The sequence below is a fragment of the Carcharodon carcharias genome, chromosome 18 (genome assembly GCF_017639515.1).
Source record: "Carcharodon carcharias isolate sCarCar2 chromosome 18, sCarCar2.pri, whole genome shotgun sequence".
Classification (NCBI taxonomy): domain Eukaryota; kingdom Metazoa; phylum Chordata; class Chondrichthyes; order Lamniformes; family Lamnidae; genus Carcharodon; species Carcharodon carcharias.
Genome location: NC_054484.1, coordinates 90,350,075 through 90,376,319, shown reverse-complemented (window position 1 = coordinate 90,376,319; position 26,245 = coordinate 90,350,075). Strand labels below are relative to the sequence as shown.

Genomic DNA, 26,245 nt, shown 5'->3' with positions numbered 1-26,245 from the left:
CCCCACGCTCTCCAATCCCCCAGCCCACCCTCCTGTCCCATGGGCTCTCCAATCCCCTAGCTCACCCCCCTATGCCTTTGTAAATGATGTTTCTTAGATCACCTGTTCCTCAGAGTTGCATATGAGAAAAAGTCAAGGATGAGAAAAGACCACTTGGCTTTCAAATTTGCCCATGCTGGCATGGTAACTATATTTGCATTTAACAGTTCAAGTGTGGTTTGCACCATGCTTAAGGAAACTCAACAGAACATCTGTCGACCTCTTCTAGTTACTTATTACAAATATATTTTTTGCCTTTACAAGTGCTTCCCCATTGACTTGATATTTTAGGGTAAATTTTCAAAGCTCGTATTGGTGTGACGGGATGGTACACTGCCTGGTGCTCATGGGGGATTACAGATGTGGGGCCTGTGCACTGCCATGTCGAGATTTTTCATAGATTAACTTTAATCAATGAATATATACTCAGAATCCACAATTCACTGCAATATGTTCCCAGCATGTATCTGACCCAGCGTCTCCACCACCCCCATTACTGCATTGGCCAACTGCCCTCCGGTGCCCCCAGTAAGAGCCTGGGCATATTTTTGGCCTGTTTAAGCTTCCCCCAAAAACGCCTGCCTCTCAGACCCAACCAGCTGGCCTATCCAGCACATGGCAAGCTGCCGGAGGGTGTGCACTCGTTGCTAGCAGCTTGTTGATGAGATCCAGAATCTCAAAATGGTTCTTGTCCCACATTGGCACCAACAGGAGGGAAGAGCAACCAATTTGACCCCTGTTTTGGCTACTGCTCGGAAATGCCACCTAAAAGGCTTGGCATTCGTACAAGCGCTCCTTGTAAGCATTATGGTCACTGGTCAGATTTTGCACTTCAGGCATTACAATCCAACGGCCACGGGTTGAAATCTGAGGCCCCAATTGGAGTGGGCACAAAGGAGGAGGGCGGGTAAACTAGCGCTGCCGGCTGGTGTGCCAGTTCCTCGTCTCCATCCTGCCCCGAGGTCATTTTCTCCAAGGCTGGATGGGAGGGTAGCAGGGATACCTTCCCACAAGCAGCAGAAAGCCAACTGAGCTTGTCAGAGAATGACTGGAATTTTCCAGGTTGCCTCCAGGTCACAGGCATCAGGGAACATTATAGCTGCCTGGAGGCGATGGGGGTGGAGGGCGCAGGGGTCCAGCACTCCAGGCAGGGGTTAGAGGTCCTCCCTACCCTGCCTGGCTTCCGCTGCAGGTTCCCCTGCGCAATGGCAGCCCAGCTGCAGTGGTCATTTTTAAGTTTACATTTGAAAAGTTTGGAGTGGGAGCATCTCTCGATGAAGGCGCCCTCTCTCTGTTGCACCTCTGGAAAGGCATCTTGATGCTTCTTCCGAGTTCGAGGACATCTTGTTGGCCCTTCAGCTTTGAGAGCATGCCTGGGGACAGCAAACCCTCCCTCAGGCCAGTAATAGGTTGACTCAGGGAAAATCGCAGCTGGGTGCTTGTTCCCATGATGGTGGGTTTCCAAAGCCCACCGGGAAAACCCTGCCCCCGTAATTTAGAGGTTGCAATTCTCTGCCTCCTCTGATTCACCATGAGTAATGATCTAGTGACAGCTGAAGCATTTCATGCAAAATGGTTACCTCTGAATCACACGCAGCAAAGTCATTTGGTTGAGCGACAGTTTGCGAGAAAAATTATGTTGCCTCGCTTTCTTTTTAGCAGTTGGATTATGGACCACACACAACTAATTTTCAGTTAGTTCAGCTAAATGTAACACGTCACACTGGGTGTGAAATAGAGCTGGAGTGCTTAGTTAAAATGATTGTTTAAGAAATGTTGATTAAAATTATCCATTACAATATTGGCCATCTCATCCTTTAGAGAATAAATATAAACATCAGCATCAATTACAATCAGAAGGAGTAATTATAAGGAAATGAGGCATAGCCACGTTCCAAGAAATGCTTGTTTTTCACTTAACATTCATGGTTCAATTCATGGAATTCATTACAGCTGATTTAAGAAATTTGACAGGAAATCAGGAACGATAAGCTCAAAAATCAAAATAATTTAAATCTGGTTTATTCATTTTTTAAATCATTTACGGGATGTGGCAGGGCCAGCATTTAGTGCCCATCCCTAATTGCCCTTGAGAAGATGGTGGTGAGCTGCCACCTTGAACTACTGCAGCCCACCGCAGTGCTGTCAGGGAGGGAGTTTCAGGATTTTGACCCCAGCGACAGTGAAGGAATGGTGATATATTTCCAAGTCAGGATGGTGAGTTACCTGGAGGGGAACTTCCAGGTAGTGGTGTTCCCATATATCTGCCCCATGTATCTGCTGCCCTTATCCTTCTAGATGGTAGTGGTCGTGGGTCTGGAAGGTGCTGCCTAAGGAGCCTTGGTGAGTTTCTGAGGTGCATCATGTAGATGGTACACACTGCTGCTACTGTGCGTCGGTGGCGGAGGCAGTGAATGTTTGTGGATGGGGTGCCAATCAAAAGGGTTGCTTTGTCCTGAATGATGTCAAGCTTCTTGAGTGTTGTAGGAGCTGCACTCGTCCAGGCAAGTGGGGAGCATTCCATCACACTCCTGACCTGTAGATGTGAGGTGAGTTACTCGCTGTGAGATTCCTAGCCTCTGACCTGCTCTTGTAGCCACAGTATTTATATGACTAGTCCAGTTCAGTTCCTGGTCAATGGTAACCTCCCCAGGATGTTGAATGTGGGGAATTCAGTGATGGTAATGCCAATGAATACCAAGGGGCAATGGTTAGGTTCTCCCTTGTTGGAGATGGTTATTGCCTGGCACTTGTGTGGTGCGAATGTTACTTGCCACTTCTTTTTGTCACGTCAACTGTGGTTTAGTTTTTTTACTTTCCTTCGAGTTTTTAAATACTTTACAGCCAGCAACAAACTTTTTTTGAAGTGTTACCATGAGGGAGAGGTTCTCCATCATGGTGAAAATCCAGGAAATGGCCAGAAACTCTAAAACCCACCCCCAAACGCGGCATGTTTTTTTTGCAGGGGCAGGGCTGGAGTCGGCCTAGCACTTCCATTCATGGTGGTGAAAACTGATGCAAAAGCCATTCTTGGAATCAAAGCTTGTGAAAATCTGAAGTCAATCAAGAGAATAATGACTGTCACCACTTACAACATCCTGAGCGAATATGAAGATGTGTTCCAGGGGACTGGCTGCCTAAGAGGAGAACACACCATCAAGATTGATGAAACTGTGACAGCCAAAATACACCCGTCCAGGAAAATACCAGTAATGCTGAGAGAGCGACTGAAAGCAGAGTTGGACAGAACGGTGAAATTTCACATCATCAGGAAAATTGAAGAACGGACAAAGTGGGTTAATCCAATTGTAATTGTGGAAAAATCAGATGGGAATCTGCGAGTCTGTCTGGGTCCCAGAGACCTAAACCAGGCAGTACAAAGAGAGCATTACCGGCTGCCTACATTAGAAGAGATCACGTGTAAGCTAGCTGATTTAGTATTCAGTCTTGGATGCAAGTTCAGGCTTCTGGCAGGTCAAGCTGGATGAACGCAACTCCTATCTCTGTACCTTCAACACACCATACGGGCAATACAGGTTTTTACGCTTACCTTTAGTATTAATTCAGCTCCAGAGGTGTTCCACAAAACAGTGAAGCAGCTGTTTGAAGGGCTAGAGGGTGTGGAAACCTATATTAACAATGTGCTGGTCGGGGGAGCCTCACGTGAAGAACACGACCACAGACTGAGGCAGGTGCTGGCCAGAGCTAGAGAAAGGAACCTCAAGTTGAAGAAGAAAAAGTGCAAAGTAGGTCTTCATGAAATCAAGTACTTGGAACATGTGCTGACAAGTGAGGACTGAAGCCGGGCCTGAGTAAAATCGAAGCAGTCGTGAACATGCCACCCCCAGAATGTAAGAAGGACTTGGAGAGGTTTTTTGGAATGGTGACCTTTCTTAGGAAATTCATTCCGAACATGTCAGACCTGACAGCACCTCTCAGTGAACTTCTACAAAATGATGTAGAAAGGCACTGGGAACAAAGCCACCAGGAAGCTTTGACCAGTCCTGATCCAGGCACCGGTGTTAAAGTATTATAATGTCAGTCATCCAGTCAAGATCTCAGTGGACACTTCAAAAACTGGCCAGGGAGCTGTCCTCTTGCAAAATGAGGCACCAGTGGCATACGCTTCAAAGGCACTGACTGAAACACAGCAGTGGTATGCCCAAATAGAGAAAGAAATGCTAGCAATTGTGTTTGGCCTACAATGCTTCCATCAGCTTGTCTATGGCAAAGTTGTGAAGGTAGAGTCTGACCCATAAGCCTTTGGAAGCTATACTTAAAAAGCCCCTGAACAGTGCACCACCAAGAATCCAGAGATTACTAATGCCTCTGCAGACGTACCAGGTCAGAGTTGAATACAAACCAGGCAAGGAAATGTACATCTCAGATACTCTGTCACGTGTATACCTACCCATTGCAGAAGAAGAGGATAAAGAAACATAAGCACAGGTTCACATGCTGACAAAGAACTTACCTGTGGCTGTAACCAAACTGGATGAGATCAGGGAAGTGACCAAGAACGACACCGCCCTGAGAAAACTGCAGCAGATTGTGCAAACTGGCTGGACCACACATCGGAGCGGAGTCCCTTCTTCTGTACAAGAGTACTGGAACTTTCATGAGGAACTTCATGTAGCAGAGGGAATACTTTTCAAGGGAGAAAAGATCATAATTCCTGCAACACTGAAGAAAGAAATGCTGCAGCACATACATGAAAGTCACCTCGGCGTAGAGACATGCAGGAGAAGAGCTCGAGATGTAATGTATTGACCTGGAATGGGAGCACAAATCAGGGAAATGGTGAATGCATATGCAGTGTGCTAGAAGCACAGTGAATCACAACAAAAAGAACCACTTCAACCACACACAGTGTTCCAGAGAGGCCCTGGCAGAAAATTGGAGGGGATTTGTTCACATTTGACAACAGTGAGTTTCTATTAGCAGTGGGTTATTTTTGAGTCTGTGCTGCTGAGAAAGGATAGTAAGAGCATCGCTGTAATAAATCATTCAAAATCTATTTTTGTTCGCCACAGCATACTTAAAGTGCTGATCTCAGATAACTGTCCACAATTCTCAGCCACTGAGCTTCACAAATTTGCAAAGGACTGGGAGTTTTTTCACACTACATCAAATCCCAAATATCCACAATCCAACAGAATGGTAGAATGTACAGTGCAGACCTTAAAACATCAGTTGAAGAAGGCAAAGGTGGACAGAAGAGACCCCTACCTGGCTCTGCTGGATTTCAGGAATACTCCATTAGAGGGCATTGGATCATCTCCAGCACAGCTCCTGATGGGGAAAAGACTAAGAACTAAACTTCCAACTGCACCCCAACTGTTATTTCCACAGCCAGTGAGCTACAGCGTGCAGAACCTGCTCAAACTGAGACAGCAGAAGCAGAAACAATACTTTGATCGAGGTGCCCGACATCTGCCTGACCTGAACATGGGAGGAACAGAGAGGGTTCAGAATGAAGGGATCTGGAATCCTGTTGTTGCCACAGAAATCACAGGAGAACTAAGGTATTACACAACACAGACTCCAAACGGACAATAGTACAAAATAAACTGGAAATTCTTACAGAAAACGCATTAAACACAACCCTGCTCTGAACCAGAAAGTGTACTGAAGATCAAAAACCAGAATGCACCTGTGAAGCAACAGATATCCAGACAAAGCCAAAGAGTCCGGAAAACTACCCAAGGGGTGATAGTAACACAGAGCTGGAGAAGGCCCCTTGTCCTTCAAAATCACCTCTGACACCATTCAGAACATCCAGTGGAAGAATTGTGAAAAACCAGAGAGATACAGAGACGAGTAAAAGACAAAATAGATTGATCAAAACAGAGTGAGACAGAACAGATAAGAGACTTTGTGTACTTGAGTTGTATAAAAGTTTTTTTTAAAAAGGGAAATGTCATGATAATAGTTGATTGTGTAGTGGACTCCAGTATTATATACTATACGGTACTCTGTACTAGATACGGAGGTCACCTGACCTGGGGGTTGAAGGTCAGATAGCACATATTGGAACCTGTCTTTGTTAAATCAGTTACTGCAAATATGTGTTCATGTTAGGAAAATGTACTTTCCACCCTCCTCCGAGGGAGACGTTGCACAGATGTCTCTGACCCTGACACCTCCTTCTGAACTCTGGTGCGATGACTTTCACCCTGTGCCACCAACTCTATACAACGCTGCATCCCTCCGATGTGCTTGTATCTGAGTTGGCTGAGTGTGCTAGTATGATGTGACGCTGAGTCCTTAGGCATCTCTTCCTCCTCCTGATGTCCAAGGGACGATGTGGACCCAGGGAGATACAAAATGAGATATTTAGGTATAGCCCTTCTGACTGTGAAAGCATGCTCTCATGCACGCCACTGCCTTAACCCTGCTCTCACTGTCCCATGACTCAACCCCATCATTGTGCTTCATCTCAAGCCAACATCTCATTATGCTCAGCGAAGTGACAGCATGACCTCCATCATTACCACCATGTGCTAAGGCAATCTGAACACCTCCTTTATCACCTGCTCCTGGAGATTCACCATCGCCAACAGCCAGCAGCTCCAGCACCCTGGCGATCTCCAGGGCCTCTCTCCATAGGGTACTTGGGCCTTGGGAAGGCTCCCCCACCCCCTGTCTGGATCACCTCTTTGGCGTTCTTCACCCTTTTGTTCTGCACTGCAACATGAATTTATGTCACCCTCACATATATTGCACTTCAGTGCATCTGTGCAGCATACTGCCTAGTCATATCGAGTTTGCCTGCAGCTAAATGAGCTCCTTGCACATTCCTGTGCTTCTGCATTGAGGGCTGCATGTGCTTGATCTCTCATTTTATCTGCAGCATGCAGATGTAACCCTTCCCTTAGACCTCTGTGTCTATGAGCCAAGCTGTTCACCTTGCCGGAACACAAAAGGTCACTGAACCTTTTGTGGCACTGGACCCACGATTTCCCATTGTCTAGATTTCTTTTCTTGGTCTGTCCTGCAGTCTCTCACTGCCATACTAACATCGCACCCAACCACACCCCCCCCCCCCCCGCTTCGCCTTGCCCACGAGGCAGCTCCACAAAGCGATTTTGGGCTGAGCCTGGCTGGGTTACGTGGGTGGCCCACCCACCAGGCGCTCTCTAGAGAACACCAGCCCCCAGGCCTGGCTCCAGGGCTGTTATCTGGTTCCCGTTATCCTGGTTCCTCTGTGTTATTTCTAGAACCATCATGTGGGTCTTTGGTGGATCGCTCTTTGCCAGGAACCTCACCTTGGGCCTGTTCACCGAGGGAGACCCTACTGGGAGTTCTAGCCTCCAGACAACATAGCTTCGAGGCTCATTGGAACACAAAAGCCCCCTGCCTCCCGCCTCCACCCCCACTCCCACCACGACAAGGTTCGCCTCAGAGGGGAACACCTGGGAATCCCCCAGGAGGAGCTGGAATCTGTGGCTGAGGAAAGGGAAGTCTGGTCGGCCCTGCTCAGTTTACTGCCACTGCAACACTCACCAGAGAAACGGTGTGAAAATGGATGGATATATTTCTTTTAGGATGCAGAAGTTTGTGATCAGTTGTGAAGTCAAGTAACTGTAAATGGAGTGCTGAAGAGCAATCATGGCAAGGGAGTTTCCATGGTTACAACTCGTGGCCAATAAGGGCAGGGCTTGATTTCTGTGTGCTGGTGGTACAATTAGGTTTTCATCGCAAACACTGAATAACATCTGAATTCCAACAAATGGAATTAGCAAGGGTATATCTCTTTGCTGGTCCAACTGAGTAAAGAGAGCATAGAAGCATTAACATAAACAATAATTTACTAATAGGCTAATTTATTGAATAAGCACTGACTTCATGAACCACGCATTTACTCAGTGCAGCAATTAGTTAGTGACATAATGATTGTGTTTATCAAGGATATCTTAATCTTAAGGCTGTGAATGCTGAGCCAATTGGAGCTGTCAAGACTGAGACCCATTGCTACTGTTAAATGGGATTGATGTTTAAATCAGCCACCATCTGACTGATGGTGGAACAGGCACATGGGGCTGAATAGTCTCCTCCTGTCTGAAGTACTTGTGCATGTCTGGGAATTGCGGTCCATATAATGTGATAATATGGGTGCCAAAGACTGCTGGGTGCACCAGTGGGGACCACATCCCAGAACAAATGGCCCAAATTACTGTCCTGCTAGCATGCAGCACAATTTGCCCTCCATATATTGAAATTTTACATAAACAATAAAAGGAAGCAAAAAAGCATAGCCCCAGAGCCAGCCAAAATGGCATTCTAGCCCTAATAGATTGGGCAGCCTGATCTCTTAGGGCTAATGGGGTGAGTGACTAAGGGGCTAGGTTTTGTCCATGCTACATGTCTACCTTTGATATATGGAAGACCCTAATATATAAACCCACACGCCCCTTGCTCCCATTCCCCATCCACCAGTTCAGCCAGTTTAGGGTGCCAAAAAGCCTCATAAGCAGAAAGGGGGTTTTGTGAGAACATAAGGATAGGAGCAGAAGGAGACCATACTGTCTCTGCTCTGCCTTTCAATAAGATCATTACTGAGCCTCTTGCAGCCCTCTGGGGTAGAGAATTCCAAAGATTCACAATCCTCTGAGTGAAGAAATGTCTCCCCATCTCAGGGGACACCTCTTTATCCTGAGACTATGCCCTCTACTTCTAGTCTCTCCCGACAGGGCAGAATTGTCTCAACATTTATTCTGTCAAAACCTTCTGAGAATTTAATGTTTCAATGAGACCACCTCTCATTCTTCTAAACTGCAGAGAGTATAGGCCCATTCTACATAATCTCCCCTCATAGCACAACCCACTCAAGCCAAGAATCAATCCAGTAAACCTTTCTCACCCTGCCTCTGGGGCCTTTCTAGCCCTGCCCCTGAGGCCTTTCTCACCCTGCCTCTGAGGCTTTTCTAGCCCTGCCCCTGAGGCCTTTCTCACCCTGCCTCTGAGGCCTTTCTAGCCCTGCCCCTGAGGTCTTTCTCACCCTGCCCCTGAGGCCTTTCTCACCCTGCCCCTGAGGCCTTTTTCACCCTACCTCTGGGGCCTTTCTCACGCTGCCTCTGAGGCCTTTCTCACCCTGCCTCTGGGGCCTTTCTAGCCCTGCCTCTGCGGCCTTTCTCACCCTGCCCCTAAAAGCCTTTCTCACCCTGCCCCTGAGGCCTTTCTCACCCTGCCCCTAAAGGCCTTTCTCACCCTGCCCCTGAGGCCTTTCTCACCCTGCCCCTAAAGGCCTTTCTCACCCTGCCCCTGAGGCCTTTCTCACCCTGCCCCTAAAGGCCTTTCCCACCCTGCCCCTAAAGGCCTTTCTCACCCTGCCCCTGAGGTCTTTGTCACCTTGCCTCTACGGCTCTGTCCTTGTGTATGGTTAGAGATAAAGCTGCATACAATCCAGGTATGATCTTACCAAAGTCCTGTACAATTACCACAAGACTTGCTTAAAGGTTAACATATCATATGTCTTCCTAATTGTTCATTGTGCCTACTTTGTGTTTCCTGTACAATAAGGAAACCCAAATCTTTCTGAAAGCCAACAACTAATAGCTTCTCACCATTTAAAAAATAATCTGCTTTTCTAGGTTTCCTCTTAAAGTGAACAACCTCACACTTCCCTATATTATATTCCATCTGCCAGAATCTGGAACGTAGATCATTGGGAATCATGAAATGTTCGCTATTGCAGTTCCACATCATCACTTAAAACCTAATTTCCCAGCCCATCTTACCAACGTGCGAAAGATCAACAGTTATGCACAGGGTTTGAACTGGTGCCTCCTGGTGGGGTGGCAGGAGATAGCAGCTTAGGTTTGTACCTTATTTTTATGAAAGTAAGTGTGCAAAAGCGAGCAGCACACTCCAAGATCAACTTCATTTTGAGCCAGCTAGCAGGCCCACTTATAAAATTATTCATGTTGGGGTACTACATGTTTGCAAGGTCCAGACACAATATACAGGCGCCAATGTGCGGAGTGTGTGCCATGTATGCTCTGCCCATAGGCACGCGATCTAGCACAGCCTATACCCAGCTGTCCTTAAAGGGATCACCAGAGGCTACTAGAGTACCAAACATCTTCCTAGCTCCACAAAGAGCTCACCAAGCATCAGCTGCTGAATGGTTCTCCTCAAGATTGTCTCCCCCACTACCCCCATCCCCCACAATTCTGCCAGCTATACCCCACAATCGGCGAGCTGCCCGTACTGGCAGTTCACTGATCATGTTCAAATGAAACTTGCCCATAAAGTTGGTTTGGGCCTCTCGCTATTGTGCTTCAGATGGTGTGGGGCTACAAATAAAAACCGGCTGAGGGACAAGTGGATGTCACTGCTGACGTGACCTGCTTTTCTCTTCGAGCTTACAAACTAATTTCTTCAGTCTCAGTGGCATCCTTGAGATCTGAATTATGTCAGCTCCATGCTGCTGGCAAACTCCCAAATTAACAATGCCAATACAGCAGGCAACACAGCCTTCTAAGTTATGCTGGGGCTGGGTTTCCAACTCCGAATGGATGTATTCCAGGAGCGTCCGCCTCTGCCCCCAAGGTCCCCTCATTGATCACTCGTCATGACCATCCTGCAGATGCCCCTGCTTTCCTGCTCCAGTTGGAGATGAGAAGACAGCCTCTTCATCCTCCGATGGAATTCCTGACTGTTAATCAAACAGTATTTTTGTCCCACCCCCCCGCCATCCCCAGTCATTTCCAGAAAGCTAATCCTTGCTTCCTGAAGAGTTGAGGACAATCCTGGAGGGTTGACAACTCTATGCAGTTGCTCAGGGTTCAACCCTTAACCCTTTGGTCACTCACAGCCTACAGGCCAACCTAGAATGGCTACATTTTGCTGACAGCATTAAAGCGAATTCTGCAGGCGCAAATAGTTGAAAGTAACTCCACAATTGGGGTAATTACTGGGATAGATTGTTTAATGCTGAACAATATAAAGCTGCATCCAGGTGTGATATTAAAGCAAAGGCTGTAGGTGGGGCAAGATTTTTCACCTTGGATGAAGACTGATCTTTGATGATGTCTGTACAACGACAGGGGGTGATTGCACATGACACACTGAAGGTTAGGGACGGTGAATACAGCTGAACAAAGTTGCACAAAAAGATGAAAGTCTTCTGCAACATATCTCTCTTTTATTCAATATTCAAGTTAGGGACATTGTCAGAAGCATTGAAGCTCTCTGATATTTATTGTATAAATATATCAGCAGGGAGCCATTTAGTACATTGCATCCAATCTTGATTCAAAAAACTATTCATCCATTAGAAAGGGCTCAGGAGAGATCAGCAGCGATAATCAGATCACTGTTGTGAGGACAGAGCAGTAAAATGACAAGGTGAGAGATGTGATTTGGACTTTGAAAATAATGAACCATAGAACCATAGAAAAGTTACAGCACAGAAGGAGGCCATTCGGCCCATCTTGTCCATGCCAGCCCGAGGACACCCAGGTTCCCTTCCTAATCCCAACTTCCTGCACCCGGCCTATAGCCCTGCAGCTTATAGCGCTTAAGGTGCAGGTCCAGGTACTTTTTAAAAGAGTTTAGAGGTTCTGCCTCTACCACCAACTTGCGCAGCGAATTCTAGACACCCACTACCCATTGTGTAAAAAATTCCTCCTCATGTCCCCCTTACATCTTCTGCCACTTATCTTAAATCTATGTCCCCTGGTTCTAGAATTCTGCACCAAGGGAAACAATTTTATCCTGTCCACTCTATCTATTCCCCTCATAATTTTGTACACCTCAATCAAGTCATCTCTCAACCTTCTTTGTTCTAAGGAAAATAGGATTAGGTCAAATCAGGATTGCTCATTTATTTAACGGCAAAAGGACAAAAAGGACAATCCAGCCGATGTGAGCAGCAATCCAGCCGGTGGAAAGGACACACTCTGAGTGTGAGCAGCAATCCAGCCGGTGGAAAGGACACACGCCGAGTGTGAGCAGCAATCCAGCCGGTGGAAAGGACACGCGCCAAGTGTGAGCAGCAATCTAGCTGGTGGAAAGGACACGCGCTGAGTGTGAGCAGCAATCCAGCCGGTGGAAAGGACACACTCCGAGTGTGAGCAGCAATCCAGCCGGTGGAAAGGACATGCGCCGAGTGTGAGCAGCAATCCAGCCGGTGGAAAGGACGCACTCCGAGTGTGAGCAGCATTCCAGCCGGTGGAAAGGACACGCGCTGAGTGTGAGCAGCAATCCAGCCCGTAGAAAGGACACACTCCGAGTGTGAGCAGCAATTCAGCCGGTGGAAACGACACGCGCCGAGTGTGAGCAGCAATTCAGCCGGTGGAAAGGACACACTCCGAGTGTGAGCAGCAATCCAGCTGGTGGAAAGGACACGTGCCAAGTGTGAGCAGCAATCCAGCTGGTGGAAAGGACACAGTCCGAGTGTGAGCAGCAATCCAGCTGGTGGAAAAAGCTTGGGGAACTGAGCAATTACACTCATTACTGAGCTTCTTATTCTCTTATAACAACAAAGAAAAGAAAGGGCTTGTGCCTTTCACCACCCCCTGTAAAAGACCCCAAGCAATTCAAAGGAGAGCAGGTGAGTTTTACCCAGTGGTGAATATTTTACTTCAGCTCTGCCAACACAAAATCAGATTATCTTATCGTTATCCTTAGGGCCTTGGTTGACTACATCTGGAATACTGTGTACAGTTTTTGTCTCCTTACTTAGGCTTGCATTAGAAGCAGTTCAGAGAAGGTTCACTCAACTGATCCCTGGATGGGTGGTTATCTTATAAGGAAAGGTTGGACAGGCTGGGTTTGTATCCACTGGCGTTTAGAAGAATGAGAGGTGATCTTATTGAACTTTTTAAGATCCTGAGGGGACTTGAAAGGGTGGATGCTGAAAGGATGCTGTGGGGGAGTCTAGAAATAGTGGACACAACTTAAAAATAAGGGGCTTCCCGTTTGAGACAGAATGAGGAGGATTTTTTTTTCTTTCAGCGGGTCATTAGACTTTGGACCTCTCTTCCATAGACAGTTGAGACTGGGTCATTGAATTTATTGAAGGCTGGATTAGACAAGTTTTTGATCGATAAGGGATTTGTGGGTCATGAGGGGTAGACAGGAAAGTGGAGTTAAGGGTGCAGTCAGATTGGCCATGATCTTATTGAATGGAGGATCAGGCTCAAGAGGTTGAATGAGTTCCTTCTGCTCTTAATTCGTATGGTCTTCTTGTCACACTGGCTGGTGCATTTCCAAATGTTACAACCATGACTATAATTCAAAAAGTACTCAATTGCCTGGAAAGTGCTTTGGGATATCCTGAAGTCATGAAAATCATTATCTAAATGCAAATCCTTCTTTCTTGAATCAAAGGTTGCTTAGTGGCCTGGTGCATCCCAATCCATCTGTGTTGGCAATATTACAGTTCTGAAAAGTAAGCAGTTGTATACTCTTAGGTATATTTTGACAGCTGTAACTTCAGTCCTTAATGGATCAACTTGAAACCTTGACTGACCTGTTACAAACGGTTAGTAATCAGAGAAAAGTAGGTGATCAGGGGTTAGCTAATGAGGTGATCCTGAGATGGATGCACTCACACTCTCACTGTAGCACCAGTGAGAAATAGTTCAGCATCACACTGACTCTGCAATTCTAATATTGATGCAGTCTAACTAAATCTGGGGTTAGAGCCTGATCTGTCACAGAATAAAGTGTGAGAAATGCTGAAGATTCCACATTCCACTTCAGAGTTCAGCTTACTTTCAGCTCACACAGCTACGAGTTCAGCTAAATGTGTTATTTTATTCATTCTTGGAATGTGGGCATCACTGGTATAGGTGCCAGTTATTGCCCATCCTTAGGTGCCACAACCGAGTAGGTTGTTGGGCTAACTCAGGGGCAATTAAGAGTCACCCACATTGCATGGCACTGTCACGAACATAGGAAATAGGAGCAGGAGTAGGCCATTCAGCCCCTCAAGCCTGCTCTGCCATTCAGCTAGATTATCAATGAACTTCCACTTCAACACCACTTTCCTGCACCATCCCCATTAACATCTTTAATATCTAGAAATCTAATGATCTCCACCTTGAATGTCCTTCCCTATAGGACATTAATGAACAAGATTTTACAACAATCTATGAGCTTCACAGTCACTTTCCCTCAAACTTGTCCAGAATTTTTGTTTTATTTGAGCACAGCTCCTCAAGTTGCCATGGTGAGATTTGAATTCGTACTCCGCAAATTATTAACCCAGGTCATAGGACTGTTAGTCCAGTAACATAACCATTACCCTATCATTCCAGGTGCTAATGCTACCTGTGCAGAGTGCTATTTGTATAATGGCCGTAGGACTAAAGCCAATAGTAGCAGGTCACATGCATGCTTACAGTTTTCTACATGTAATATACATAAGGTGGTGTCTGCTAATTCCATCTATTAAAGAACGTACCTGACATTTCATCAGGAGAGTTAACAGCACAGGTGACTAAGGATGTTGACCTTTGTTGATATGTGGAACCAGGCAAGTCAAACTGGATAATTATTGCAAACCAATTATTGCAGGTTAAAAAGCTAACTCACCCGCAATTTGCAATTGTGAAATAAACTTGGTGACAGTGCAACAGATTTGCTTGAAACACTCTAAGAGCAAATGGTGCTAGCGTTTCTGTCAAGGGATGACAAAGTTCTGTGTGAACCCTAATGATTGCCCAAGCTGAATAGTGCAAATGGCTTTCTGTCACATATTACATGGTTAGTAGTTTCAGCTTGGAAAGCTAATTGGCTAGATTTTACTGTTTTTAAAAAAAAAAGCATCTGAACAATTTACAAATCGGCCAACAGCCTGTGGTGAGGAAGAGAAATCCTGCAAATGGCAAACCACCACAAGTTGCCCTTCTCACCGTCCAAGGGCCCAAACACTCCTTTCAAGTGAAGCAGCATTTCACTTCACTTCCCTCAATTTAGTCTACTGCATTCGCTGCTCCCAATGCAGTTTCCTCTACATTGGAGGGACCAAACGCAGCCTGGGTGACCGCTTTGTGGAACACCTTCAGTCTGTCTACAAGCATGACCCAGACCTCCCTGTCGCTTGCCATTTCAACATACCACCCTGCTCTCATGTCCACATGTCTGTCCTTGACTTGCTGCATTGTTCCAGTGAAGCTCAACGCAAACTGGAGGAACAGCACCTCATCTTCCGACTAGGCACTTTACAGCCTTCCAGACTGAATATTGAGTTCAACAATGTTAGATCATGAACTCTCTCCTCCATCCCCACCCCCTTTCCAATTCCCTCCTTTTTTTCCAATAATTTATATAGATTTTTCTCTTCCCACCTTTTTCCATTATTTTTAAATGTATTTCCATCCATTGTTTTATCTCTACCTTTTAGCCTTTTTTGATTCCTTTACCCCACCCCCACTAGGGCTATCTGTACCTTGTTTGTCCTGCTTTCTACCCTTAATTAGCACATTCCTTAGATAATATCACCACCTTCAACACCTCTTTGTCCTTTTGTCTATGACATCTTTTGGCTATCTCCACCTATCACTGGCCCTCTATCCAGCTCTACTTGTCCCACCCACCCTTAAACCAGCTTATATTTCACCTCTCTTCTATTTTTACTTAGTTCTGTTGAAGAGTCATACGGACTTGAAACGTTAACTGTGTTCCTCTCCGCAGATGCTGCCAGACCTGCTGCGTTTTTCCAGGTATTTTTATTTTTGTTTTGGATTTCCAGCATCCATAGTTTTTTGCTTTTACCACAAGTTGCTGGATGGTTTGTGCTACCCCACCAACAGTAGCTCACCCTCAACCTTCTCATATGAAGTTTATGCATTGCACATTAATTGCTGGTTAAATTTACTGTAGAAAGTTAAGCCCAGTAATTACTAGCGTAAGTACCCACCCAATGACATGAAATCAATCACTCTTACCTAGTAAGAGAGCAATTATAAGTGTGGAGTCTCATTCCACTCCACAGAATATTATGAGATTTTAAAAATGTGCATTTAAAATGTTTTTGTCTTACTTTTGCTTTGTCACTTTCTCTCTTTTAATCCAATCTTTCTTTTTGTTTGTCTTTCTGTATCTAATTTAACTCTAATTCACCATTCTTCTCAACCTTTCCTGTTTTTTTTCTCAATCCTTCAATCTCATTGGTTGAGGAGATACACCATTGGTCCCACCTTTTACTTAGGTTCCAGATGCCCTGTTGCCCTTGCCATGCCAATACTTGTAGCAGCTTTGTGGGCAAAAAATTTAAAAACCTGAATGCAAGTCCAACTAACAGGTCCCAGTATACCAGTGTAACCTGGGTCAGTGCATTTTGAAAAGGGAAGGTGAGTGATTTTAGTGCGTGCGCCCATGGTGGGGGGGAAACTTAGCCTGCACACATTCTTTTGAAATGCATTGGCAGTTTCACTGTAAATAGGAGGCAGAGAGAGTGTCTCCCTCCCACCCAAACTCAGAGAGAAATGAAGGAAAATGACCCGCAAATTCCACAGCCTGGTAGCCTATGAAGAAAGAAAGAGGATATATTCTAATATCCATTCACAATTTCTTGCAGTGCTAATGAAGCTTGCATGCTTTTAACCATCTTGCATTTTCCACACGAGCTGATTATATGGTTTGAAAATGCTCCATCTGTAACATGACCAATATTGAAAGCCCTGTAAACTCTCTCAAAAGTAACCCTCTACCACAACATCAGAACTGAATGAACTTGGTTGCTAGATGTTAGATTGTGAGTCTGTCATATATCTACAACTCAATTGGCCTACTGGCCATTTAGGACATTTTTACAGTCTCTTTTTATGACATGTTGTACTGAGATCACAATTAACGTTCCTATCCCATGTCAACAATGGTTTCCGCACAAAAGCGGGTGATAAACACGGGCCAGTCACCATTCAGTCCAGTGCAAAAACAAGTGCAGTGTTGTCAGTTCTGATAGCGTAACACATGACACAGCTTGAGAGCCGCAATGTCAAGGGTTCAGATGGTGTTAATAAACCACTGGAACCTCACAGCTTGTACTTGAGTCTACTTTTGGAAGCCTTTTGTTCTGTACACAGTCACCCATCCTTTGTCCATTATTTGAGTGTCAGTAGATAAAGCTGAAAAGACTTTTATATATATTTATGGCTCAGACCCTTATTCTAAGCACAGTGGACATGTTTGGAATTCAGGTCTGCCGCAGATATGTCCTCTGGCTCAATGAGTAGTGTAACTCAACTGCACCTCTTTACCTTGTAGAGGCTGACTCACCCTGTCCTGAATCTACTTGTAAGACAGTTCAACTCGAGTGAAATCCCCTGTCACCTCAGTCGGAATATGTATGCCTTTTACGCACCTGTTTCAGTTTCATTCTCCAAAGGGAAACCATTGCACCATTAGATAATGGGACGTCTAGTACAAATCATTAGCTGCCTTCTTCCACGATAAGGTGAACATGTAGAGCAAATTCATTTATTTCAATGAGCAGAACGTATTTCCAAGTAATCACATGAAAATGATAATTGGCTATGCGATCCCACTCTGTGCTACACTTAAACTTTACCACACATCCCTGGCTTTTTCCGCCTGCCTTTTTTTGGGACCCTCTGCTCGGCCCCAGCTTTTATTGTGAAAATCCAGTTGTTTTCTCTGTCTGACAGCCTGCTTTATTTTCCAACTGTTTACAGCGAGGAGAGGTCAGCAGCCTCCAGCCCAATGCCTCCAAAGTAGCTTCATCATGTGGTGCCTTGGGCTATTAACATCCATGTGAACTGACAGAATATCGGTTTAATTTGTAATATGACAGTGACACTTCCAACAGCTTAATTGAGTTCATGAAACAGTAACATTACCTCAGCTTTTCTGATTCCTTGTGTTGCATTCATTTGGGGAGTCACTGGTTTGACTTAAAAGTGTAACGTATGAATGTCTGTCACTCTTAACATGGATGTTAAAGCCTTGGAGCGGTTGCAGAAGGGATTTACCAGAATGGTGCCAGAAATGAGGGATTTTAGTTATGAGGGGAAGTTTCAGATGCTGAAATTGTTCTCCGTAGAGTAGCTTAAGGGAAGATTTCATAGAAGTGTTGAAATTATGAGGGATAGAGTAAATAGGGAGGAATTGTTTTCACTGGTAAGAGGGTCGGTAACCAGATGAGGAAGATCTAAGGTAACTTTTCAGAACAACTGGAGGGGACATGAGGAGACATTTATTTGCACAGTGAGTTATTCTGATCTGGAATCCACTGCCTGAAAGGGTCTTAGAAAGTAGAGTGAATTGTAATTTTCAAAAGAGAATTGAATATATGTGTGAAAAGGAAAGATTTGCACCTTTATATGGAAAAGGTAGGGTAGTGACACTATATGGACAGCTCTTACACAAGGCAGCACATGAACTAAATGGCCTCCTTGTGTGCTGTAATGTTCTAAATAAGCACAGCCCCAAATCTTTAAGAAACTCTCACCCCTAATGATCACAAATCACTTCAAACATATCCCTGATGTCTATACTTCCAGTTTTCTGAAGTGTCTCCATTGGTGGTGTACATCAGTTCTACTTAGATCTATCAGCTTGTGGCTGCTAGCCTGCGAAATTATATGCAGAGTGACTCTTAATTTATTAAGTCCCAAATGGTCAAGTTTATTGTAAAGGAGGACAGATTGTCAATTGAAGCTCTGAATAATTGTATTATTTTCTGAAACAGGTATTATTTCAACCTTCCTTCATGTCCATCCATTTGGAGCTAACATTGAATATCTCTGGTCTTATCTACAGCGACTAGATGCCCAGGTAAAATATAAGATCAAACCTTACAAATTCATGATTGCAGGACATTGGGTGTGGCGATTAGTGGGCCCTGCAGGGTTATTCCTTCAGCAGACATCCAGGGCTGAAATCCTGATGGGGCAGCCAACATTATTTGAAAGGGCAGAACCCGGCTGGGAATCTGAAATAAATAAAGAAAATGCTGGAAATACTCAGCAGGCCTGGCAGCATCTGTAGAGAGAGGGGAGCAGGCAGCAAGGCTTTCCCAGTGGCATTGAGATCCTGACATTGGCCTCAATTCCGGGTCAGGACGTGGGTCGCGAGCTTCCTGGAGGAGGCCAATTTGAGAGAACTCTTGGGAGAGCCCTGTTCATGTTAGGATAGTGGACGTACCAGGAAAGTGGGAGGCCCAATCCGTGAGCCTGCACCGATACCAGTCCCACTGTGATAGGCAAGCACTGCTCAGGCAGGTAAACAAGCCCAATAGCCCATTAACATGGATGCTCTCTCCGTTGCCTAATGGAAATGTTAGACTGAAGAGGCCCACATAGGGCTGTTGGTATGGAGAACCACAGGACTGGTTTTGACTGGGCAATGGCCTTTATTGGGATGTAGAACTGCCAGCTCTGATGGCATCCCAGCCTGTGGACAGGAGGCTACCCTATGGATGCACACAGGTTGAGGGGATGGGAGTTGCACTTTGGCAGTGGGAAGATTCCACCTCCTTCAGAAAGTGGCCCCCAGTTGGACTCTTAAACCATGTGACAGTCTGCCCATCTTATTGGAGCGGGCTGCAGACTGCTTCCCCCATCCATCCCCATGACGGTGCCCCCAGAGGCGGGAATGGGTCAGTCGCCGAGTAGCTGTCCCAACACGGCTCAGCCCTATTTTCCCAGCAAGGCCCGGCTCCACAGGGCTGGGAAATGTCAGGCCACAGACTAATTGTCTTAGGTCGATGACCTGTTTGTCTTCTGACAAAAGGGCATTGTGCTGGAACACTGCCACCAGGATTGTAGAGTGCCGCCAAAAGTCAATGGACTTTTGGACGGGCAGTTGAATCGCCTGTAGCGGCTCTTGCTATGAGGGGGCCAGAAAATCCCGGCCATTAACTCTGTTTTTCTCTCTCCACAGCTACTAACTCAGATTAAAATGGGTTCCCAACTTGCCCAGCTTCAAGTTCTGTTTGAAGAATTAGTCAATTTAATTTTCAATGTTCCATCTATCTTCAAAATTACTTAGTTATCTCATTTTGAAAGATAATTTTTTAAAAATTCTTTCGTGGAAAGTAGGCTTAGCTGGCTGGGCTAGCATTTATTGCCCTTCCCTAGTTGCCCTTGAGAAAAGTGGTGGTTAGCTGCCTTCTTGAACCGCTGCAGTCCATGTGGTGTAGGTACACCCACAGTGCTGTTAGTGGGGGGAGTTCCAGGATTTTGACCCAGCGACGGTGAAGGAACAGCGATATATTTCCAAGCTGTTTGAATTTAGAATAATTTTTGTAATCCTGTTCTACAGTTCAGTTTGTTCCCGTAATAAAAGTATATCTTCCTTTTAAGAGAATTGCTGTGAGAATTTGTTGCCAATGGTAACATTGGTTTCTGTGTCTCGAGCAGCATAGAATCTAATTCCAGTGGTACGAAGATGCTGAGGCAAGAAACAGCAGTCCTGGGGATTTATCAGCCTTCAGACCAATCCTAGGCCAGACCAAGTCAAGCCCTTCAGAGACCAGGTCATCTCCCCAGTTCTCACCTCCAGCTTAGAAACCTTAAACAATTAAGCTTCACCTCAGTAAACAACCAGAGCGATAGCAAGATAAATGAGTTGCACTACAAATTACCTACTTCACCTGCACCTGGTTAATTTTTAATTGACTAAGAAAGAAACATTAGCAGAAGAGAGAGGACCCCCATGAGGAGTTGGGGAATCCCAATGACATCCCATGATTCGTGATGAAGCCACGAGGGAAATGAATCTTATGGGTGGAGTCTAACCCACCAAGAATTCCATTTATGCCACAAATTTAGCCTTTATCCTGCCAAGCAATGCCTGGTGCATCACTGAATAGGCATAGAGGAGGTGGAGGGGGGGGGTCACCTTAAGAGGACCAACCTTATACTTTAATTCAAAAGGTAACGATTTTGAAAAGGCTCATGTCTGTACAGAAGATATAGCAATGCTCATCATGACCAACTTAAATAGCTTTCATCTCTCTCCTGAGGGACTTGGCCCCCAAATTGGAAGTCCCAATTTTGTCCAGCGAAGTCATCTGTTGCAGGGTGAGAGTTAAGGGTTGTCGGCCCTGGAGTTAATGGGCTAATTCATTGAAGTGTGTCTCAGCAGATGTGCTGAACAGAATTGCATTCTATATGTCACACATGGTTATATAGGTAAGGACAGTTCATTAACTTAATCATTTTATTACACTGGAGTTCAAGGCATTTCATGACATCAGCTGAGTATAGTTCAGCCCTGCTTCATTCATAAATCCACCATCTCAGAATGTGTACCCCTGCTGGACCAGTGTAAACACATCTCCCAGTGAGTGTGTGGCAGCAAAGAGTGTGGCGTATGAAGAGGTTTGCCGCTCCTGTCTTCCCACATTGCTCCATGCTATACGGGCAGTGGGGTGCTGGGGGGGCGGGGGGGAGGGGGGTGTGGGGGGAGGGGAGGTGGTGGCAGGGGCAGGAGGAGAGGTCAGTGACACACAAGGAGCTCTGTGCTTTGGCTTGGCATTTAGAGATGTAGGCAGCTGGCAAAATGGGCGGGATGGCACAGGAGGCCAGTGCAACATTTCCTTCAATGTTGGTGCATGTGTCTGGGAGCTCTGCTCATTAACCCTCTGGCACTGGTTTTCCCTTGCAGATATCTTCGGCGGAAATCGAAATGCTGCTCTTACAGCTGCCGCACATGTTTAAACAAGAATTCACAGGTGTTGGAGCCACGCTGGAGAAAAAGTGGAAATTCTGTGCTTTCGAAGGAATTAAAACCATCAGCCAATGAGCCTGAAATGACACTTTGCAAGGGAGAAAAATAGATTATATTGCATTTCAGGTTCAAGCATCAGTGAGCGTGAAATCTGGTAATTATGAAGAGGATTAAGGCTGCAGAGCCAACCAAGCTTGAGGTCTAATTACTACATCTGTTGTATCTCTGATGACTAAAAATCTATCTGTACCCCGGTTACTGACCTGTGTCAGAATGTGATGATTCCACTCAGTTCTTCATAAGAAACTCTCATTATCTGACTACTTACCATAGCTGCAACTCCTCAAGAATGAGGGGAAAGGCAGGGGCATTATTCGGAAATCTTGCCAACCCACCATAAAGAATACAGTTGGAACTTATTGAGATACTTGAGAGTTATTGTGCTGGAGAGACACTGTATTACGATGCTCCAGAAAATGGATGGAAGGCTCAGACTTGCGAGCTGCTATCGTGCTGAAAGGCCAGTGTGTGGCCCAACAGTGCAAAGAGCACACTGGTAAAACATGCAAAGGCTTAAACTTCAAGAGACAAATGAGGCCCAGAGTGTTGTCGGCTTTTCCCATTACACAACACAGACCGAGGTCACTCTTCTCATTATTGGCTTCAACTGAAATGTGTTTATGGTGCAGCTTTGATAATGAGGGAAGGAATTGTGATTCTTCTATGTCTCCTAGTCATGCGTGAACTTCTTGTCTGCTGCACCACATGGATGGGAAAATCTTACTATTGTGTAATTTAGAAATAAATTAATTATTTTTATGAAAATTTAAATTATAACCTTTTACCTCACAATGGGGTGATGCCACCCTCTGTTGCATGTCAGTTTTCTCTTATCAGTCTGAGATCTCAGGATATTCTTTTGAGCCCAGGACACTTCTCAGAAGACACATGGAATGAGGTATATTTGGGTGGGTTCAAGGTAGCTCAAGGCAAAAAATAGGCATTTGCCCTGAAATTTTGCCTGCTTCCCTCAATCTACACTCTCAGATTCGGGGCATTGGGGCTATTTTTGCAGGCACTGTCAATTCAGGATTTTGATGAACTCTTATGAAACACTGTTTCGACCACATCTGGAAGATTATATCCAATTCTGGGCACCAGATTTTAGGAAGGACGTGAGCGCTTCAAGGAAGCATACAGAAAAGATTTAGGAAAATTCCAGGAATGAGGCGATTCAGTTATGTGGATAGATTGGAGAAGTTGGGGCTGTTCTCCCTTGGAGAAGAGAAGGTTGAGAGGAGATTAGATAGAGGTGTTCAAAATCATGAGGGGTCTGGATAGAGTGGGCAGGGAGAAACTTTTCCCATTGGAGGGAGGATCGAGAAGCAGAGGGCACAGATTTAAAGTGATAGGCAAAAGAAACAAAAGGGACACAAGGAAAAACATTGTGATTGGTTAGGATCTGGAATGCTCTGCCTGAGAGTGTGGTGGAGGCAGTTCAATCATGACTTTCAAAGCAGAATTGGATGAGCACCTGAAGAGAAAAAAAATTAAGGGCTACGGGAAAGGGCGAGGGAGTGAGATGAGCTAAATTGCTCCTGCTGAGAGACAGCATGCCCTTGACCACCTGAATGGCCTCCTTCTGTGCTGTAATCATCCTGTGATTCTCAGATCAATATTTTCCATGGGAGTGATTTCAATACAATGTTACAATGTTTAACATTTAGCACCAGGTACCAAAATATAAAAATCAATGTGAAAATTATGTTGATCATCAGTAACCCCAATGCATTCACCTTTCCTCAGTTCTATTCTTTTACACTGTTGTAATATTTATATCTGATAGACCATGTAAAGAATGTTTGTTTGAGGTAAGTTCGTGTTACCCAAAACTGTTATGACGTGCCAGATGATGTTTGCCAGGTGGATCAAATCAACGAGGAAAACTTGTTCACGTGGTCACAACTGTTTTGTAATTTGTATTTTATTTTGAGGTACATGCTCTGAATTCAGAAGTAATAAGACTACCATGACTTCAGAGGTTTTTAGAAATCTAAATTAAACCTTCTATTAACAAAAGATTTCAAGTACATACAAATTACCACTAAAATAACTCCGAAAACCCTCGATTAATCTGGCTCACAGTTATACCTCTGTTAAGGCAACAGTAAAAACAAATTGATTCAATCAGATCCAGGCAAAGAAACACAATACCCTGGACAGTCAAATTCAAAGTGAGTTTTCTCAGCTTTGGTTCGTATAGACAGCAACTTGATGCACAGAGGCTGGAGGCTTTTCATACTTGTGTTAGATCTTAGAATTCCTTCTCCCCTGACACATAGCCTCATTTCCTTTATACATGTTTCCCTTTTTAATGCAAATTCCAGTGTTCCTATATGTCTTTGGAACTTTACCTTTCTCATAATATAAATCTTTTCATAGTGTTCATATTATCAGAAACCTTTGGGAAAAATAAACACACTGTTTGGCTTAGCTTCCTCTAGCTAGGTGTGACATCTTACCATCTTTTTGAAATTAAACTACCCTAATTTATCCAAAAGTGCAACTTCTCCTCACACTTAACATTCTAAAAATTCAGCCATATTTACGTATTTAGCATTTCAAACCTCACTTATTACTGAGAACTCAAAGCCTCCACACCAGCTGCCTTCAAATCAATTAAATCCCACACACACACACACACACACACACACACACACACACACATAAACTATCCAAATTCCGCTTAGAGCCTACCTTTACAATAAATCACAATGATATAAGAATTATTATATTTTCATGACAATCACCAAAATTGGGGCCAGCTAATTAATGCTGCAGCTATTGGCAATGGATTTGTTTTCAGAGGTCTTTGCAAGCAACAGAGAGAGAGAAATAATTGCAAACTGACCAGTGAACATTGTATTCAACACAGAACAGCTGCAAAAATGATAAGAAGGAATGGGACATTAGAAATCAAAGTGACTGGTGGATCATTGCTCAGTCTGTTTTTAATGGCATCCCTCAAAATTCTTAGTTGTTTACAATAGACAATAAGGTGAAAGGCGGGGAGGAGGTGTCTGTTTGGAATTAGTCTGCCTCCTAGAGGCGAGTAGAGGATGTTCACAAACAAATCGTTTTGGTCAGAAGAAAGAGGAATGCCTATATGAATTAAATGGTACAAATTTAAACTGGATTCAGGAACAAAGGATGGAATTTAATGCCCTCCTCCGAGGCGAGTTTGGAGGCAAGGGGCAATCAGGTGGGAGGGTGAGGGGCGAGGACCCATTGCCTTCCCACCTCTGACTCAATTGACTCCTAGAAGGCTCGTGTGTGGCCTTCCTGCCCTACTGCCAATTAAGACTTTTAAGTGGATAATTAATGCCCACTTAAGGGCCTCAACCCGCTGCTGCTCGTATTACATCATGGGTACAGACAGGAGATCCACCATGTGGAGAGCCCAAAAAGCAAACCCTGTTGTTTGAGGGGGTGGGGGGGTGGTGAAGCGGTGGGGGGTGGGGGGGTGGTGAGGGGGGGTGGGATTGGGGATGGGGATGGTGCCTGATCAAGGAACCTGGCATTGGGAAGGAGGGGGCTACTAAGCATCATCCCAACCCTGCTCTTGCTATCAGCCCCCTCCCTGCGGCCCACAATCCCAAACCCACCATCACTTGTGACCTGGGTCCCTCGGCAATTCTGGGCCCTCATGGGTGCGTTGCCAGCAGCAGCTACCACTCCCACTGGCACTGATGAGCAATGCACAACTGCAAACCTCTGATTGGCTGGCAGCTGCCAGGGGATGGGGAGAGCCTGATTTCCGCCCCTAGGGTTCTTGATCCTGGGGAAGAGAGCCCTCCCCCTTGCCCCCAACCACCGTCCATGTAGGCACCTGATTGGCACTTAAATTGGCAGGCTTTACCGAAAGGAGTCAACACCTGCTCTCCAGCCAATGAACAAGACCCCCATTACCTACATTAAATACCACCCAGAGAGACCCAGGGTCCACATGCACAAATCTTTGAATATATTGATAAAACTGATTAGGGTGATTGATAATAATCCTAATCTTAATGCAAAGCCATAGAGCGCAAAAGCAAGGTTTTGCCTTCATAACATTGGTTAAGCCTCAACTAGTCTATTGTGTCCACTTCTAGGCATTGCATTTTAAGAACAATGTCACAATGTGAAAAGTAGATGCCGAGGAGATTTGAATGAAGGACTTCAGTTTTGTGAAGAGACTAGGGTTGCTTTCCTTCAGGCTGAGAAGGTTATGGAGACATTTAATAGAAATGTTTAAAAATATGAAGGGCCTTGATAGAGTAGAGAGGGAGTAGTTGTTTCCAGTGGCAGGAGGGTCAGTAACCAGAGTACAGAGACTTAGGATAATTGCATGATGAGTTTCCTGCCCTCTGATGGGTGAATAACAGCGGCAGTGGGACTAGGCCCTTAAGTGGGCATTAATTTTCCACTTAAGGGCTTCAATTGGCAGTGAGCTGGGAAGGTCATCCATGAGCTTTCCTGCCCTGGATTTGATTAGGTCAGACACTACCTCCTC

General features: G+C 45.1%; 1 protein-coding gene across 4 annotated transcripts in view; it reads left to right on the top strand.

The window, feature by feature from the left end:
* The window catches only part of enox1 (ecto-NOX disulfide-thiol exchanger 1), a 303,520-nt gene extending 280,955 nt beyond the window's left edge, over window positions 1-22,565 (top strand). For 2 of the 4 annotated variants that reach the window (XM_041211429.1, XM_041211428.1), the window contains 2 exons: window positions 18,707-18,792; window positions 21,628-22,565. In XM_041211429.1, the coding sequence (XP_041067363.1) occupies window positions 18,707-18,792; window positions 21,628-21,765 (224 nt within the window). In that variant the 3' untranslated portion in view covers window positions 21,766-22,565. The remainder of the gene's footprint in view (window positions 1-18,706; window positions 18,793-21,627) is intronic. The other 2 variants (XM_041211431.1, XM_041211430.1) reach the window with 1 other exon arrangement.
* The last annotated feature ends 3,680 nt before the right edge of the window (window positions 22,566-26,245 follow it).